Source organism: Populus euphratica, unplaced genomic scaffold (genome assembly GCF_000495115.2).
Source record: "Populus euphratica unplaced genomic scaffold, PopEup_1.0 scaffold10.1, whole genome shotgun sequence".
NCBI lineage: Eukaryota > Viridiplantae > Streptophyta > Magnoliopsida > Malpighiales > Salicaceae > Populus > Populus euphratica.
This window is the reverse complement of record NW_011499856.1, coordinates 1,577,059-1,596,743: the sequence shown is the minus strand read 5'-3', so window position 1 is coordinate 1,596,743 and position 19,685 is coordinate 1,577,059. Positions and strand designations below refer to the sequence as shown.

The 19,685-nt window shown below is 31.2% G+C and overlaps 3 protein-coding genes across 4 annotated transcripts; 2 read left to right on the top strand and 1 right to left on the bottom strand.

Moving 5' to 3' along the window:
* The first annotated feature begins 297 nt into the window (after nucleotides 1–297).
* On the top strand, nucleotides 298–2,468 carry LOC105123363 (uncharacterized). 2 transcript variants are annotated; one of them, XM_011022925.1, is made up of 4 exons: nucleotides 298–398; nucleotides 1,401–1,779; nucleotides 1,867–1,919; nucleotides 2,041–2,468. In XM_011022925.1, exons 2-4 carry the CDS (start codon nucleotides 1,431–1,433, stop codon nucleotides 2,221–2,223), a joined length of 585 nt encoding a protein of 194 aa, XP_011021227.1. In that variant the 5' UTR covers nucleotides 298–398; nucleotides 1,401–1,430; the 3' UTR covers nucleotides 2,224–2,468. The 2 variants fall into 2 exon arrangements, with proteins under 2 accessions (XP_011021227.1, XP_011021226.1); XM_011022924.1 differs by having other exon boundaries at nucleotides 322–395; nucleotides 1,389–1,779.
* Nucleotides 2,469–7,940: 5,472 nt separating this feature from the next.
* LOC105123362 (Cytochrome c oxidase biogenesis protein Cmc1-like protein) lies at nucleotides 7,941–11,402 on the bottom strand. Its single transcript, XM_011022923.1, has 3 exons — nucleotides 11,217–11,402; nucleotides 10,855–11,002; nucleotides 7,941–8,278 (listed from the first exon to the last, which is right to left on the bottom strand). Exons 1-3 carry the CDS (start codon nucleotides 11,269–11,271, stop codon nucleotides 8,200–8,202), a joined length of 282 nt encoding a protein of 93 aa, XP_011021225.1. The 5' UTR covers nucleotides 11,272–11,402; the 3' UTR covers nucleotides 7,941–8,199.
* Nucleotides 11,403–14,551: 3,149 nt separating this feature from the next.
* On the top strand, nucleotides 14,552–18,367 carry LOC105123361 (14-3-3-like protein). Its single transcript, XM_011022922.1, has 5 exons — nucleotides 14,552–14,734; nucleotides 15,756–16,269; nucleotides 16,395–16,517; nucleotides 17,366–17,482; nucleotides 18,043–18,367. Exons 2-5 carry the CDS (start codon nucleotides 15,784–15,786, stop codon nucleotides 18,103–18,105), a joined length of 789 nt encoding a protein of 262 aa, XP_011021224.1. The 5' UTR covers nucleotides 14,552–14,734; nucleotides 15,756–15,783; the 3' UTR covers nucleotides 18,106–18,367.
* Nucleotides 18,368–19,685: the final 1,318 nt, after the last annotated feature.

The window sequence follows — 19,685 nt, the reverse complement described above, 5'->3', positions numbered from 1 at the left end:
AAAGAAATTACAAGAAATAAATTACAACAACAAGATTACCATGAGAAATTTGGTTCATATTTTTTTTTTAATAACCTGATAATTTCCTTACAACTAGAATTAATACAATTAATTATTTCCCTAAGTATCATCTAATTTATTGCCAAAGATTAATTCCTGCAAAACAAAAGGGTTACCGTTGTGACTTTAATTTAATCCACTCAAAACGCTGACGTTTAACAGGACGCAGCTGTAATCAGACCTGTCTTTCCAACGGTCATATTTTTATTCGAAATTTAAGAACCCTCTCCCTATAAAAACAACGGTCCTCTCTCCCTTCTCTCAAAGAAAATTTCTCTGCGCCTTAAAAAGTAAGAGAATCAATTGTCAAGCAGCCTATAATCGATCACCTCCACCAGGTAACTTTCTCAAATCCAACTTCAATTTATCATTAATTCTTGGGATTACGTTTTAAATTCTTGAAATTGATTTCGTTTTCTTGTATTTCTGGTTAAATTTACTTTTGGCAAACCCTAATCGATTTTGTTTTCTTAGAAGTAAATGTCATCTGTTTTTCTCAGCAAACGAACTCTCTCCCTTTCCGTGCGATTGTAATGTGTTTGTGATTGATCTTTGGTTGAATCATAAATAAATGCGATTTTTTTAAAAATTGATTTTGCTGCTGTTGTTTAAAACTCTAGTAGTTTGGTTTAGGGTTATTGCTTGTTGCAATTAATTCCAAATGAAAAATAATCTCTGTAGTTTAATTTAAACATGAGGAGGCAACTGAAAGGCAATTAATGAATCTTTTAATTTGATGGGTCTTGTATATTCTATTGAGTATTACTATCATATATATCTGTGATTAATTTGTTATTTCCCTTTGTTGAACGATTTGCCTCTTGTGTTTAGATTCTAGAAAATCTATCTTGTTTCTTGCTTTCACACTCAATTTTCAGTTTCGCTCGTGTTAATGCTCACTATTGTTGCTAGATTTTTTATGATACAATGTACTTCCATATCTCAAGTGCTTTGAATTTTTGAATAGTTCTAGTGTTAAACAAGAGATTAATGTAAGAGGGGTGGTGGTCTCCAATTCCATGTTATTGTGTTCGATAGAAGATTAAAAAATAGTTTAATTTGTCATCACTGCCATTTTACCTGATATTAAATTTGTTTCACGAATTCGTCCATTTTATTGGAAAGTAGTGTATGGTAGAGCTATAGAGATCACAGAAAAAGTTATGTAACTGTCTTAGGGTTTATCTGATTTTTCATGTCTTGCTTGGTGGAGGGGTTGTGCTTTTGGGAATAATTCCTTTTAGTTACATTTTGAAAATTAATTTATGGTATAAATCAGTCATTTTTCCTTATTTTGCATGGTTTATCTAGGTTATTAATCAGTTCCAATGATTTTGCAGAATATTCCTTTGAACTCATTCACAGCACCAATGGCATCACTAGTGAGTAGACGGAAACCTCTCGGTGATTTGTCAAATTCAATTAAGACTGATGCCCCTCGAATTCCACGTGATGCAAGCAAGACGAAAAGTATCTTAAAAGCATCAGGAAAAGTGCAGAATGCTGGTAGAAAACCACTGTCAGACATTTCTAATTCGAGGAAGCCTGAGACTAAAAAGAAGAGTTCCAATGCAACGCTAAGTGTTCTGACAGAAGAACCAGATCGAAACAGTGAAATTGCTGAGGAAAAGTTTCTGCACAATCATGAGGAGTGCATCAAAGCACAAACAAGAGCTATGGACATTGATGAGTTTCTGCAATCAATTGGACTAAACGATGGTAATGTAAACTTAATATTGTTCTGCTTATTATCACTAAACACTCTTTTCTTGTGAAGTTCAATTCACATTTTATTTCTTTGCCTAGGTTTCTCCAAGAAGTTGGGTGTTTCATGTTCACCGCCAACAATTACAATGAAGGTCAGTTTGCTTATTTCCCCTCTTACACATTGTTTCATTTGGGTTCTTTCTTGTTTCAAAAACTAATCTCTTGTTTATATGGATTGTCTAAATAAAATACTGGTTTCTATTTAATGCTCAGAGTCCCCCAAGGCCCTTGCAATTGGAAGCGATGACAGAGCAGCTCCATGAAGATAAGTCTTGTGAAAACAAACTTGATTCTTCATCTCCTATCAGAACGCCAATCTCACCAAAACAATATATGGACTGGTGGAAGGACCATGATGATAACTGCATCAACTTCAAGTTGATAGAAACCCCATAGTTGCCAAAGCATTGATTTCTCACTTTTCAGTGCTCATTCCAATAGGTATTTCTGCATCTATATTTGGTCAATTCCTTAGCCTTTTGAGTTGAATTGGAAAGGAAATTTCTCTCTGGTGATATGCTGTAGGCCATTGTCCGTTTTTTAGCATGTGTTGTGTTGCTAGTCTTATGATGATAGAACAGTCACATGGTTGCATGTTGTTGTGACTCATGAAAGGTTTCCGGATCATTGATACTCTTGTATATGACAAACTTGTGTTTATCTTCTTTACCTGCTAATTTGAATTGATATTGCTTTTATCAATGTTTCTTCAATTCAGTTTCATTTTTTAGCATGTGTTGTGTTGCCAGTCTTATGATATGATAGAACAGTCACATAGTTGCATGTTTTTGTGACTCATGAAAGGTTTCCGGATCACTGATATTCTTATATATGACAGACTTTCACTTGTGTTTATCTTCGTTACCTGCTAATTTGAATTGATATTGCTTTTATCAAGGTTTCCGGATCTTTTTTTGTGTTTGCATCCTCTCATGTTGTTTCAAATTTCATAATTAATTTAAATTTTAATGGTTTAGATCATATAAGATAAAAAAAAATTGTTCAAGTGGTCGGCATGCATCAAACCATGCCCATTCAATGCTTTTCTTTTAAATATTATACTTTCTTTTACGGTCAGTCGAGCAATGCTTCGGTGGTCATATAATTATAATGGTAATTGAGAGAAATGACTGTTACTATTTGGCACTGATGGGCACAACCCAAACAGTCTCGAACCCCCCAAGCCAACCTCTTTGGAGGCACTTGGGGACCCACCATCCTGAAGTGGTTCACCCACAATGCCCCTTGAGACTGTTTATGGTGTGGGCTCACCTACAATGCTAGTGGTTTGGGCTTGACTTTTGCTTTCGGCCCTGACATCCGTGAGCTTGACCCTTGAGTAAGGTCTCAGGAACCCAATTTTCCTTTTCCCTTTCATGAGTCACAAAAACATGCAACAATATCAAGAGGGTATGCAAAACAGTTTTAAAACACGTGTATTCTAGGGCTTGACTTGAACATCTTGTTTTATACGTTAACATGCAACCATCAATAATGGGGGTAATTATTTTGTACAAGTACCTTTAAAAGTAAACTGCATGTTTTATCTGCATCCCCTACCTTTCACACACGTCGGCAAGGCGGCGGCCTCCTGCTAAAGCCCTGCCTTGTGGTGGCATCCCCTACCTTTCACACACGTCGGCAAGCTGGCTCTGAACCAGTGCATTGAACTGGTGGCGGCCTCCTGCTAAAGCCCTGCCTTGTGGTGGGTGAGTCGGGGTTCTGTTTTGCATACTCACTTCGGTAGAATTCCACTGTGAAGTTGTATCTCTTCACCATACGCCTCCCTGGATGCGAGGAAAACCTAACAGTGATGCTCGTGTGTTCTAGTCGTGCTTAATAAAAACGACTCTAAGCCCGTCTTAACCTTATCTTATCAACATTGGAAATCATGTGAGTAGTGATGTCCCCAGTAAATGCTACCTGGTTGATTTGTCAATTATCTCAAAGATTTAAGTCATCTAAGTATGAAACTAATTTAAACTAAGAAATTATAAATGATTCGTTAAATTTGTTATAGTATATTTAATGATATTTATTATTCGGATAACTATAGTAATTTTAAAGTTGATATGTTGAATAAATCCTGGACAAAAATAACTTGATTCTAGTTGTGTTTATTGCTTTGATAATTCATGATAACTCGACGGATTGCACAATCATTATACCTGACAATACATTTAAATTTCTATTTTATCAACTTTTGATGTTAGGATAGAAACCTATCATAATAGTGATGGGTGATAGAGAATTATGGTTCAATTCTAGAAAGGAAGTTTAAGAAACAACTATTGTGTCATACCTTTATCGTGAGAGGACGACATCATAGTGACCTAACATTATAGTTATGAAACCTTAAATAGTTTCTCCCCATAAATTTTAGATAAGAAACTGGTTATGTAAAGAAAATATATTAATACTTCTAGTATGTTTTGTCTAAGGTAAGCTATATTCTTTTTTTATTGTTTGTTATGGTCTGATAATATCTATTTCTACTAGCCTATTATGACAAGTTTGCTATAATGAACAAACCCTAATTTTCTAGGTTAAGAACTCGATCTGGGAAGATGAAATATTGTTAATTATCATTGAAGTTCCTTTCAAAGTAAAATTAAATTTTTTTAATATCGTGTCATTCTAAATAATATTTTAGATGAAATTTCTTGTATATTTTATCATTATATTAAAAGTAATTGAGTTGTAATAATATTTTGGATATACTCTTTAAGGTTTTTTATCTTTATATTAAAAGTAAATGATATGCATTATCCCTAATAATATTTCTACTGATCTACTATGATAGGTTTGCTATAATGAACAAACTCTAATTTTATAGGTCAAGAATTCGATCTGAAAAGGTGAAATATTGTTAATTATCATTGAAATTTCTTTCAAGGTAAAATTAAAAAAAAAATTATATCGTTTCATTCTAAATATATTTTAGATGAAATTCCTTGCATATTTGATCTACTATGATAGGTTTTGCTATAATGAACAAACTCTAATTTTATAAGTCAAGAATTTGGTCTGAGAAGGTGAAATATTGTTAATTATCATTAAAGTTTCTTTCAAGGTAAAATTAAAAAAAAAAATTATATCGTGTCATTCTAAATATATTTCAGATGAAATTCCTTGCATATTTTATCCTTATATTAAAAGTAAATGAGTTGTATTATTCATAATAATATTTTAGATATTAACTTCTTTTAGGTTTTTTTATTATTATATTAAAAGTGAATAATGTTTATTATCCCTAATAATATTTCTACTAACTTACTATATCCCTAATAATATTTCTACTGACAGGTTTATTATAAGGAACAAATCCTATTTTTTTAGGTCAAGAACTCAATCTAGAAAAGTGAAATATTGTTAATTATCTTTGAAGTTTTTTTCCACGTAAAATTAAATTTTTTTTATATCGTGTCATTTTTAATAATATTTTAGATGAAATTCTTTGCATATTTTATCTTTATATTGACTATAATAATATTTTAGATATTAACTTCTTTTAGGTTTTTTTATTATTATATTAAAAGTGAATAATGTTTATTATCCCTAATAATATTTCTACTGACAGGTTTATTATAAGGAACAAATCCTATTTTTTTAGGTCAAGAACTCAATCTAGAAAAGTGAAATATTGTTAATTATCTTTGAAGTTTTTTTCCACGTAAAATTAAATTTTTTTTATATCGTGTCATTTTTAATAATATTTTAGATGAAATTCTTTGCATATTTTATCTTTATATTGACAGTGAATGAGTTGTATTATTTATAATAATATTTTGGATATTAACATCTTTTAGGTTTTTTTATCCTTATATTAATGATATTTATTATCTATAATAATATTTTAGATATTAATTCCTTTTAAGTTTTTTGTCCTTATATTTTCTTGTCAAAAATAACTTTTTAATATTATCTAAATATCATCCAAATCTTTAGAATTTTACAAACTTATTGTAAAATCCATTCTATTGTTTAAACACATGCAAAAAAATATTTTAAATTTTCTTTGAAAAAAGATACTCAAATAAATTTAGGATTTTTTTTGGCCATTTGCAAGGGAAAAAAATAATACTTTTTTTATTATTTTTTAGGCTTTATTTGAAAAAAAATTATTTTTATTATTTTTTAGGCTTTATTTGAAAAAAAAAAATTATTGTAATAAAACTAGTCAAAATAGGCCAAAAGGGTATTTGCTAAACACATTCTTAAATAAAAACTCTTAGCAAAACATTGCAAACATGGTATTAAAATTAAAACCCTTTGACCCTTATTTTTTTTATTGTGTTAACCTGACCAAATTGACTTAGAATTTTTTTGTTTGTCTAAAAAATAGCCCAAAATAAAAACCAAGGTAACAAAAAAATTAAACACGTAAAAAAAACTCAAATTATTTAATAAAATGGATCAAACACAAAAAAAAATGCACGAAAAACACCAAATATGAACCTAGCAATTTGAGTTCCAAATTAGACCAAAATTGGTCAAAATGAAAGGTACATGCATGTTGGAAATCATGCAAAAATTAATGATCTAACATCCAATCACTTTGATTTTCACTTAAACATCACGATTTTATCAAAATAAATTTTGATTAAAAACCATGAAAATGTGCTATTGATGACATTAAACCATAGATTATCCAATAATCATGCATAATAAAAGGTTATGTGCAAAGAAATAAACCAAAATTTATCCAAGTCAAGAGTTTAGGTCAATACTTTTTTTAAGAACACAAAGAACTTGAAAACCTATAAAAAAATATAGTCATAAGGAAGCCATTGGAAAGCTTATAAATAGACATTTGTTTTACTCAAAAATATTTTTTTTTTATCTCAACAACTCACAATATCATACATAAATATATTTAAATTTAAAAACTAATAAAAAACATCAAAACATTAAAATCAAGCATGAGATATCATATAACATAGATTCAAAATTAGTTTTATGAACCCATTTTGTTCACGAACAGGCTTAACAATCTATGAACCCATTTTGTTCACGAACAAGCTTAACAATCTATGGATAAAACAACAAATATTAAACAACTTTATTATATCAAAAGCATTTAAAAAAAAAACACTTCAAAATAACTTTATTAAATGAAAATCACAACAACAAAGAGATAAATACAATATTATTTGTTGAGTATTCAAATCATTTTTCTATATTTATAAACATAAATATAAAACAAAAAAAGCAATTTACTATTGGATTAGAAAATCATATATAAAATAACTACTTTTTATCTTAGCTTGAATGAATATTTATAAGGTTTTGCTAGGATTTTAAAAGATTTTGAATCCATTTCTAATCTCTTGATCTTGACGGAAGAATTATAAATCTTTGATAAGAACTCAATGAAAAAGCTTTATGAGTAATCACACAAAAAAATAAGTTAATTTTTGCACAATTAGCGCATTGTCAAAGCTAATTGAGTTGTCTATTTTCAAGATCTCTAATATCATTGTCGTCCAAAACCACTTGAAAATGATAAAAAAGATATATATCTTTCATTTAAATTCAACTTTGGTTAATTTAAAAGTTTGTATATCCATATTCATGCATTTTAAATCATCAACTCAATTAGCCAAAACTATTAAAACTAACTGAGTTGTTTACTTTCAAGGTCTCAATCAAGTAATTATAATATCATCACCCAATACTACTTGAAGTTGATAGAGATAATACATACCTTTTATTTAACCCTATCCTTCCTCAATTTGAAAGTATATAACTTTATATTCATATATTTAAAATTACCAGCTCAACCGATCAAAAATATAAAAAATAGAGACCAATTAATAGTCAACTTCACATGTCAAGCATGTTTGTGGCATTTCACCCTTGCACACACACACAATATATATATAGACACACACACCATGCATGATTATTTATACATGATAGTGTTGTAATGTCGTCAATCCATGTATGTTATAGGGTAGCCAAATCCTTGCAGCAATCATTCTTCTTGATTTTTGTAGACATCCAAGCAAATATAGCACATGGACATATATATATTTCATTCAAATTAATTTCCTCTACTCTTTCTTTCCTTTTGTTTCCTGATATAATATCAAAACCTAGCTAGCTCAAGATTATCCTGCACTGAAACGTACATTGTATGTATCAGTGACAACAATATCAAAACCTTGCTAGCTCATGCTGACTTCAATCCCATGTACGTACATCATAGAAGACCAATAGCTTAAAGGTTTGATTAAATATATGTTATTGAAATGGTTCAAAGTTCAAACCAACTGCTTCATGAAAACATTATCCGATATATGAAGTTGTTGCTAGAAATTTTTCACTTTCAAATGCTCATTTGGTTTTGGGCTCATCACCGGGAATCAGTTAGGCTCTCAAAGGACCCTTGACATCTTGTTGAAGCTTGTATTCTCGCTTCATCTCTTCCAAGACAGCATCATTTGTGCTGCAAAACAGATACACCAAAATTATGAGATACAACAAAGTTGAGTTCAATAGATGGAAGCTAATGTTTTGATATCTATACGACTAGATAAATGATTAATTATAACATTTTCTTCTTAAACAAAAAAAGAAAAAAAACCTGTTATATTTCCTTTTGATATCTTATTCCAAGGTAAAACATTTTTGGATTTTCCCTTTAGATAGTATTCTAGTGAAGAACCAACATTAAGTTTTGGAATTATGTTTAAACAGCAAACCAGTGTCACTAAACCATTATTCAAAACGTAGGTAAAGGTTGCTTTAGAAGGCACCTATGGCAACCATGAGCCTTTTATCTGAATGCTTTCATCTCGGTATATATTTGAATGCATATCATATCCAAATCATGTTAAGGCCACTTCTGGCAACCATGAGCCTTTTATCTGAATGCTTTCATCTCGGTATATATTTAGGTAAAGGTTGCTTTAGAAGGCACCTACGGCAACCATGAGCCTTTTATCTGAATGCATATCATATCCAAATCATGTTAAGGCCACTTCTGGCAAACTCAATCTTTACGAGGACAAAGAAAGAAAAAAGATGCACTAGTGTTGAAGGAAGGCTGAAGAAACTGATGGTTTTTCATACTATTTGCACTTCTATTTCAGCTGTGATTTAGACTGTTAGCATACAATAACAGAAGATAAAGGAATCATTCCTGTTAGCAAGTGATCAGGACAAAGAGCACAGAGGAAATTTAAAGGCTTAGGCAGAAAGACTTGTATGAAAATGACTAGTGGGTTGAACACTTAGAGCTCAATGATGAAAACTATTGCAATTGACAAAGAACACTTCATTCTTAGATGCAACGAACATGAACTCATTATTCTGCAATTGCACAATTAGCAGCACCAATAAATTGGAAATCACAATCAGAAATTTAATGCAAAGTACCAGCATGCAATTTTTGCTGACTCGTCAAAAGTGCCATGTTACATCACCAAAACAGATTAACCTAGCAACTATCTCTACAAGGCACCCAAATCCCATCCGGAAAAATCTTAATGTAGTGGTAGTAAGAAACATTTGAATGCCTCATAAAAGAAATTTAAATGCCAATGCAGAATAAAAGCATGGAGGAAAAATGGTCATCTGGCACAAACCAACTTTCAGCAAATCACATACAGAACCATAGATGTTTCTACTCTGCCTTAATATTTTTTCAACCACAATAGAATCTATAATATGATCTGTCCTATCTGGATGCGCGGGTCTTAACCTCAAACAGTAAGCCAACAATTGCTACATGGATAAAATGGACCAGAAGCTGAGAGCATATTCAGCACTTTATCAATTGAGCCTACTTCTGGCTTGCCAATGTCCCATTAGACCCCTATCATCCAGTATTCACTAAGCACAGCATGTGCAGACTTAACCCGCAGAGGGGTCCCAAGTCGAGTCAAGTCACACTATCAAGAAGCAAACCTTAAAAAGACCTTAGGGTAGCCCTTTAGGTAGTCCACTGATGCATACTCACTTTTCCAGTTGCACACCGTTTATCCTCACGACCTCATAGCAACTTTCTACGTGAGTAACATGGCAATTAAAGCACATACAACATACAGTACAGTTGCAGCAAGTGAGGACCACCGGTTGGCTTGACTAAAATAGAAACCTTGCCATGCACTGACATGAGCACAATCTCAAAGCATCTTTACTTACCCAGCAAATAAATGATATTTCTAAGAAGTCCACAAAATGCAAATTATGATCGTATCCTTTTTCTCACTCAAATTTGCCTTTGAATTATGGATGCCTTCCATATCTGTGGTCTCATCTCTACCTTTATGCCAGAGTACATTTGCCTTAACTTGTATCAGATATAGCTGGATAGGGAACATCATCAATTAGGCGTCAAAATGAACTTCCCAAGGTTTTTTTTCCCCCTTAATTCAGCTTTATTTTCCAGATGTGTATTTAGAGATGCACAGCACTAGAATCAAGTCCAACTAGATTGACAAAATTACCAGTAACAATTCAAATTTTGTTTCATCAGGCAAGTACCTTAGACCTTCCCAAAACCAAAAGGAAGACCTCAAAGACACTTGAACTTCATTCCTACTCGAAAACAAGGAAAAAGGTCTTCAAACTCGATATCACATTCTCCATTGGAGGATGGGAGTCTAATATCACCCGCTGAACACAGCTGCTCAACATCTGAGAACCTATCAGAAGGTGAATCAATTATCCAACTCTCTTGAAAACCAACTCAAGATCAATCATATCAAGCATTAATCAAAAAACCCCTTAAACCAAGATCACTCATCTCAAGCATTAATCAAAACCCCTTCAACGAAAATTTATACACTCAAAACACAAAATAATAATAAAAAACAACCCAAGAAGAACCCATCAAGCCGCTCCAATTGAGAAAGACCACACAAACACATAATGAATCAATTTCCCATTAAATCACAACACGTAACCTATCATCATCATCAAACGCACAAACACGCAGTCGAGCATGCGCATGTATAATGTTATAGAGAAAAACACAAAACAAGAAATCAAACAAAGAGATACATCAATCAAACTTACTATTGATGAAGGCATTCATTTAATTCTTTAGCCTGTTTCCTACACTGCCACACAACAGACATTGTTCTTCCAGTTGCACATTGCGCATATTTGGATGCGTGTTCCTCACATTGTTTTAGCGCCTTCTGCTTCATTTTGCTTCTCAAAGCTACAAATTTTAATTCAATAAATAAATTAACTTTAAATTCAATTCCACTGAAAAAAGATAATCATCAATGCAATTAAAAACAAAACCCAAAACTCAGAAACGCATTTCATCAGCAAAGATTGTTTCTTTTACGAAAAAACGAAAAAGAAAAAGAAAAAGAAAAAGAAAAGGGTTTTGTTAGGGTTTAAGAGATGGTTATAGGTCAAAGCAGTACCTTCTTCTACTTTCTTCTTCACATGATTCTCACGTGCTTCCTGTATGTATCCCATTTCGATAGCTCAAGCTACTCAATGACGTTGGATTGGGATTTTTTTAGAGTCTGTAGCTATGCGAGAGATCGAACTCAGTGAGTCAGTTTTGTGCCCAAAATGGATGTGGTGGCGCTGCCTTGCTTCTGAGTTGGGTCACTTAACAAGTGAAAGTTGGGTCGGGCTTGGTGGCTGGGTCCCGGACCCAAGTCTATATTACCCATATGGGAAAAACTCAAGTCGGGTATGAATATGATGGTTCTTTTTATTAAGTATTTGTTTTTCTAAATAATTAAGCTAAAAGATAATTTCCAAAGTTTCATTCCATGTTCACGATCCATTCCAATACTGAATTGTTAAAATTAGTTAGAAAATTATTATTTTAACTGTTTAATTAAGTTTATTTTCTTAAATTTAGTTCATCAAGATCTTAAGAAACAATAACATTTTAATTTTTTTAAAATTCCTTAATTTTAACCGAATTGAGTTTATATTAGATAAATTAAATCACAAATTAACCTCTTATGTTACGCAAGTTTAGTAGTATTTATGTAAAACTCAATGTAAATTAAAATCTAGCCCAAATCTATATTAATATTTTGCGAGCTAACTATCTTTGGATTTTACACTAAATATTACAAAATAAGCATCGAGCAGACTTTAAATGGAGAAGGAAAATTATAGCAGTAGGAGTTGAGAGTTTTGACACCCAACAAGCCCTTTCTCTTACCAAGATCGGGCACTGATCAGCTACATCCATAAGAAATTTTGATAGCAATGAGCTCACCTCGCTAAAGTGAAAGTTTATTTATTAAATTTCAATTAATTATTTAATTTTAATAGTGACTACTATTCGGTATCACCTTCCAAATAAAATAAAAAGTGGATAAATTTTAAAATTATTTTTTAATTATTTTGATGTGTTAATATTAAAAATATTTTTTAATAATAAAAAAATATTTTAATATATTTTCAAATAGAAAAAATCATTTAAAATTTATTATCGATAGCTCAAGCTACTCAATGACGTTGGATTGGGATTTTTTTAGAGTCTGTAGCTATGCGAGAGATCGAACTCAGTGAGTCAGTTTTGTGCCCAAAATGGATGTGGTGGCGCTGCCTTGCTTCTGAGTTGGGTCACTTAACAAGTGAAAGTTGGGTCGGGCTTGGTGGCTGGGTCCCGGACCCAAGTCTATATTACCCATATGGGAAAAACTCAAGTCGGGTATGAATATGATGGTTCTTTTTATTAAGTATTTGTTTTTCTAAATAATTAAGCTAAAAGATAATTTCCAAAGTTTCATTCCATGTTCACGATCCATTCCAATACTGAATTGTTAAAATTAGTTAGAAAATTATTATTTTAACTGTTTAATTAAGTTTATTTTCTTAAATTTAGTTCATCAAGATCTTAAGAAACAATAACATTTTAATTTTTTTAAAATTCCTTAATTTTAACCGAATTGAGTTTATATTAGATAAATTAAATCACAAATTAACCTCTTATGTTACGCAAGTTTAGTAGTATTTATGTAAAACTCAATGTAAATTAAAATCTAGCCCAAATCTATATTAATATTTTGCGAGCTAACTATCTTTGGATTTTACACTAAATATTACAAAATAAGCATCGAGCAGACTTTAAATGGAGAAGGAAAATTATAGCAGTAGGAGTTGAGAGTTTTGACACCCAACAAGCCCTTTCTCTTACCAAGATCGGGCACTGATCAGCTACATCCATAAGAAATTTTGATAGCAATGAGCTCACCTCGCTAAAGTGAAAGTTTATTTATTAAATTTCAATTAATTATTTAATTTTAATAGTGACTACTATTCGGTATCACCTTCCAAATAAAATAAAAAGTGGATAAATTTTAAAATTATTTTTTAATTATTTTGATGTGTTAATATTAAAAATATTTTTTAATAATAAAAAAATATTTTAATATATTTTCAAATAGAAAAAATCATTTAAAATTTATTATTAGTATATTTACCACTCATCTACTTTCATCTTTTTAACAAGTACATGTCAAGAGGCGTCATTGCCTTGATGGGATACTTATCATTTACAAAGAAATTCTCGATAAATATTATTTATAACAACAATTTATTCTATTAAAAATAATTTAAATTATCCAAACATCAAGGGAAGAGAAAGAGAAATGAAGTGTGGTGGCATTTAATAATTGATTGGTTAATTTCAAGTTCTTTATCTGTTAATTAAAAAGGTTTTTTTATTACTTATTGTTTTCAGATTTTAAGATTAGGATTGAGAAAGAATTATTAAATATTTCCAAAATATGAAAGGTGTTTATCTAGAACGAGGAGAAAATTTAGTCTCAGCTATACATTAATTAATTCAAAAATACCTTTATAATAATAACAATAATAATAATAAAATGATTATATAAAGTACAAGATTCCAAGTGGGGATAACAAAATTATTAAATTTCTCATTGATAAAATTTAGTATTGATTGAAACTCATTCGAAATACCTTATGGTGGGATAAAAAAAGCATAGTCGGCGAAGCTCAAAATTCCAATTCCAAGTCCCAATCCCGTTGAGGTGATGAACATGCAAAGAAATGAAAAGGTTGATTATAATTGCGTTTTAAATAATGTTTTTATAATAATTAAATTTGTTTTTATTTAAAAATATTTTTTTAAAAAAATATTTTGATATATTAATTTAAAAAAAATTAAAATTAAACTTTAAATACCATGTAAAAAAATTGAACCCTCGTACACACCACTTAATCATTTTAGATTTATTTGAAATTGTAGTGATGGTTGACACCACTTAATCATTTTAGATTTATTTGAGATTATAGTGATGGTTGTTATTTAAAATATTTAAAAATATATAAAAATAAATTTTTATTTTTTAAAATTTATTTTTAATATTAATATATTAAAATAATTTAAAAATATAAAAAAAATTATTTTTTCGATTGTGGTAAATATTTTTCCACTTTTTAACCATCTTCAAACTAGCTGTACGCGTGCATCGTGCACACGCACACGGAGGATAAACCCTTAGGGCTTCTCCAACAGATTGCCAGATGAAAAGCCATGAACAACGACAGTTAAAATGGCCGGTTTTCAACTGTTAAATAAAAATATTAGAAAACTAAAAAAATTATATGATTCGTTAAAATGTTATTTTTATTGAATTACTATATCTAAAAAAGTTAATTACATTATTGACATATCACAGCACACTCTATGTTCAATAGTTATCATTACATAAACTTACACTCTGTTGACAGTCAACGCCAGCGTGTCCTTACGAAAAACAATAAATCCGAAAAGAAAACTAAAATCTCCACAAATCACCGCCACCCAACACCTGTCACTTTCCCATTGGAAGCTCCCCTCTTGACCACCCTTTTTAATAAACCCAAAATACTCCCCTTTTCTATCACGCACGGAGAGAGAGAGAGAGAGAGAGAGATCCGTCTCTGCAAATCTCTTTCCACGGTAAAGTTGTTTTTCTTTTTTTAATTTGATTTTTTAATCAGTCTTTTTTTTTTTTTGGTTTTTAGGGCTAGATCTGTGGTTTGTATTTGGTTATTTTCGTGGATTTATGTTATTTGTGGTTTTTAATCGATCTGCTAGGATTTGTGTGTTTCTAATTTTTTATTTATTATATTTTTTGTCAATTTGAATGCGTTTTGGTACTCGAGATTTGGTGAAGTGTTTTTTTTTTTTGTACTCGAGATTTGGTGAAGTGTTTTTTTTAAAAAAAAAAATTGATTGATTTGGATAAATAGAGCAGATTTTTTGTTTTATTTTTTTGGGAGATACTAAAAATAGAGGGTCAGATTTAGTTTCACGATTTGCTGAGGAAATAAGAATCAATAACTTGAATTAGGTCTTGTAATTTGAGGCTAAGAGGTCAGTTTCTGACAAATGAAACGTTTTTGCAAGATACAGTGTGATTTTGTTGTTTCCTCATGGATGGATATGATCTGTTTTGGTAACGAGAAAATAATGGAGAAGTTGAGGAATAGGTGTTTGATTGTTATTAACTTGGGTTTTTTTTTTCTTGGGGGGGGGGTGTTGTGGAAGTTTGGTTTTTATTTGTTGAGTGACTGATTTGTGATTTTGATCTATTTGGGGCTTTATTTTTTCCTGTTAAAGCAATGATGAGACTTCTCTTTTTAAATGACTTTTAGAAATCTGTTTTCTAACTTGAACTGGGGCTTTGGTTTTGTTAATGTAGCGAAGATCATTGTTGGGAAAATGTGTTTTTTTCGAAGTAGTGCCTCTGCCTATACTTTATTCAATCTTGAGGTTTAAAAGGTCGGGAAGTTTTGTAAATTATCACTAACTCAAGGATGAAAAGTTAGAAGTCAACAGATTGAGACGTGTTATTAAGTGGTTGATGGAAGAGTTGATTCATGACTGTGGAAGCTAGTTATGTAATAAAATGTAAGCATTAAAGTTTGATGTTGTTCAGGTCTTTCTAATGATACTTCTGTTTGGAATAACCTTGCAGAAGTAACTTTTAGTTTGATATATAAAGGATGTCTCCAACTGAATCATCACGTGAAGAGAATGTTTACATGGCCAAGTTGGCCGAACAGGCTGAACGTTATGAAGAAATGGTGGAGTTTATGGAGAAAGTTGCAAAGACAGTTGATAATGAGGAGCTAACCATGGAGGAAAGGAACTTGCTCTCTGTGGCCTACAAAAATGTGATTGGAGCTCGGAGGGCTTCATGGAGGATCATCTCTTCCATTGAGCAGAAGGAAGAGAATAGGGGAAATGAAGATCATGTGACAATAATCAAGGAGTACAGGGGAAAGATCGAAGCTGAGCTCAGCAAGATCTGTGACGGTATCCTGAGCCTCCTTGAGACACATCTTGTTCCCTCTGCCTCAGCTGCTGAGTCCAAGGTATTTTACCTCAAGATGAAGGGTGATTACCATAGGTATCTTGCTGAGTTTAAGACGGGGGCTGAGAGGAAGGAAGCTGCTGAGAGCACTTTGTTGTCTTACAAGTCTGCTCAGGTGGGTCCTGGATGTGCTGGCATGTTGCCTATTATTAAGAAGTTGTATAGTTATCATTGTTGTTGTGGTTTATAGGTGAAGCTATTATTTCAATGCTCATTTTGCTTATGTTTTGTTTGTTGCAGGATATTGCTCTTTCTGAACTGGCTCCTACCCACCCAATAAGGCTGGGGCTTGCACTTAACTTCTCTGTCTTCTACTATGAGATCCTTAACTCTCCTGATCGTGCTTGCAATCTTGCTAAGCAGGTACTTCCTTGCATACCTTATCAATTGGCCTTTATCTGCCTCTATGTTTAGGCAAGTTGCGAAATTCATATTCTTCTGTTTAGTTTTCATTATTTTGAGTGAAAGGAAGTGATTTATGTTTTTCTTTATTGATATGATTATATTTCTCTTATTCAGTTTAGCTTAAATATTGAATTTTATAACTGGCATCTAATTGGATTTTAGCTTCGAGCTTGATGGAAGTTAAACATTTTGAGTGCCTTGGTGGTTTTGGTGTCAATTATTTTATGCAAATTGTATTGCTGAAAGTTGTTTTTGGTGTGAAGCATTGATGCTGGGACATTTGGTCTCTCCCTTAAATGTAATTATATATTTGTCCATAGGGTTGACATCTTTGATTGATTGTTGTTTATTGAGAGAATGTTTTTGTCCTCTCTTCTTCAATTTACTAAATATTTTTACATATTAGTGAAATCTTGCTTTTTGCCTTTTGTATTACCAAAGCACCGTTTTTGTTTGGCTTGAAAAAGGCTTCAAATAGATTTTTTTTATGGTTTTGATGTGTCAAAAATTAAAAAAAGAATCTGAATTTTTTTTTTTCATATATTTTCAAGTAAAAATCATTTTTAAAAAACATCTTGCATCACAATACTAAACACGCTATTAGTAATTGGTTCATAGTAGTACATTTGTTCTTTTATGTTCAATTTGATCTGTATTAATATAAGACCTAGTTGACAAGGCCTTGTTTTCCTAAAGATAAGTTGATACCTATCCAGTCCTTAAGGTCGATATCCTTGATTGCATGCAAGTCATTGACCTATCTGTTGGCCCTCTTGACATCCCTTAAATATACTTTATTTGGTCAGGCTTTTGATGAGGCTATTTCCGAGCTGGATACTTTGGGTGAGGAGTCTTACAAGGACAGCACATTGATCATGCAACTTCTCCGTGACAATCTGACACTCTGGACTTCTGATATCACGGTCTCTCTCTTCCCCCCCTCTCTATTTGTACAAGCTTGCACAACCCATGTGTGCATCTATGCAAGCATGCATTTAATTACATGTGTTTCATGTTGATATTCGGTTGGCTGTGACGCGGTTGAACCATTCTCGTTACAGATTACAAAGTAATTAAATCCTGTCCTGGAACTATATGCTATATGTGCAGCATAATAATGCATTTCGTGCATTGCCTATTCTTAAGAAAATTATGTGCTTTGCTCTTCGCATGTTAAAACTACCACTTGATTGGACTTCCAACAAAGTGTTATAATTTCAAGTTCAAAGGGAAATTATGCCTGATGCCGATAGTATTGTCACCAATGTCATATGGTGGCATGTTTAGGTCTCTTTCTATCGTAATTCACCGTTGTTTGAGGTTATTGGCATCTCGTGAGAGATTGAAACAGAAAATCAAGTTTTCTGATATCAGAAATGGTCCCAGGTGGCTGTGACCTGATCTTGCTTATGCATGAGCAACTGCTTGTGACGTATTGGCCTGCTGGTTATATGCTCATTGTATTCATTTTTTCAAATTTTAGGATGATGCTGGGGATGAGATCAAGGAAGCATCAAAACGTGAATCAGGCGATGGGCCACAGTGATGAAGTTCAGTTCATAGGATAATGCACTCTGTACTTCTATCTGGTGATATTTACAGACGCCATTTGGGTTATTGTAGCTGGATGTTTTAATGAATTTGATAGCCTTGAGTGTGGTACCAACAGATTATCAAGTTTTTAGTAGCGATGCCTACAATCTCTGTTGGTGTTAATCATTTTTTTTTTATATATATATCCGTGGATCTGGTTTGAATGCATCCTTTGGCCCTGCCATGTGATGTCATTGTTCGACCGTTGTTTTCTAGATTCTAAGTTGTCATAATACCTCAGTGGAGCATATTGGTGGTGCGCATTTGTTGAAAATCTTTTTTATTTTAAATTATTTTTTTTTATTTTTAAATTGTTGGGATATCTTAAAGTGAAAAATAAATTTTAAAAAATAAAAAAATAATATTATTTAAATATATTCTAAATAAAAATTATTTCTTATGTTCCAAACATCAGTTGGATCCTCCCACGAGTCCACTAGAGAGTGAGAAGACCAGAGTGAAAACGTCATCGTTTGTTCCTTTCCACGTTCTTGGATCTTCCGATGAGTCCACTAGGGAGTGAGTGGACCGCTGTCGAATCCAATTCGCATAAAACCCCAATTATAATTATCAGATTTTACAAAAAAACATTTAGATCAAACTGCAACCTTATATTAAAAATAATTCAGTATTCTCTATTTAAACATGTATCTATTCCAACCAAATTTTTACATTCAATTTCATCATCATTCTTAATTAATCTAAAAAAATAATAATCTAAAATTTAAATTAACTGCCATAATTCAAATATATAAAATGCGTTCCAAGGTATTTTTTTAAAATTCAACATGATTCTTAATTAGTCAAAAAATTTTAATCAACTAATTGAGCTGGAAGGGTTTTATACTATATCTCAATCCCACTGCCACCAGTAACCCCAAAAAATATTTCTTAAAAAACCTCCATTGTTAGCATGCCCTAATCCCATTACCACCACTAACCTAAAAAGCAACTCTATAAAAACCTCCCCTTTTTAATCAACTAATTGGGCACTAAATTCATGTGGATTAGATTAATTTTTTAATATAATAAAAGATATATATAAGTTGTAAAAAATTATTTATTATTATTATTAAACTTAACACACTAAGTTAAATCTTTTTTATATAACTCTTTATTTAGTTTAAGTTTAAAATAAAATTATGTAAGAGTTATTTTAATACAATTTAGTTAATTTAACTAATAAAATTTTTTAAGAATAAACTTTTAAAAAAGATGAAATTAATTAAAAAAACCTTACAACCCGGTATTTTGATAATTCAAATTTAAAATAAAATTGTGTATAAATAAACTAATTGACTTGATTAATTAAAAAATAACTTGACATACAAATAAAAAAGAAAGTTTAAGTTTATAATTAAAAAAATATCAATAATAAAATTTTAAAAAATAAAATTAATATAGAAAAATTTATTTTTTAGATTTTTTTAAATTTAAAAATATACAATATAATTTTTTTTTCAATTTGATTAGTTCATCAATAAAAACAAAAAAATTCGGATTATTGTAAGAAACAAAATTGAAAGAGAGAGA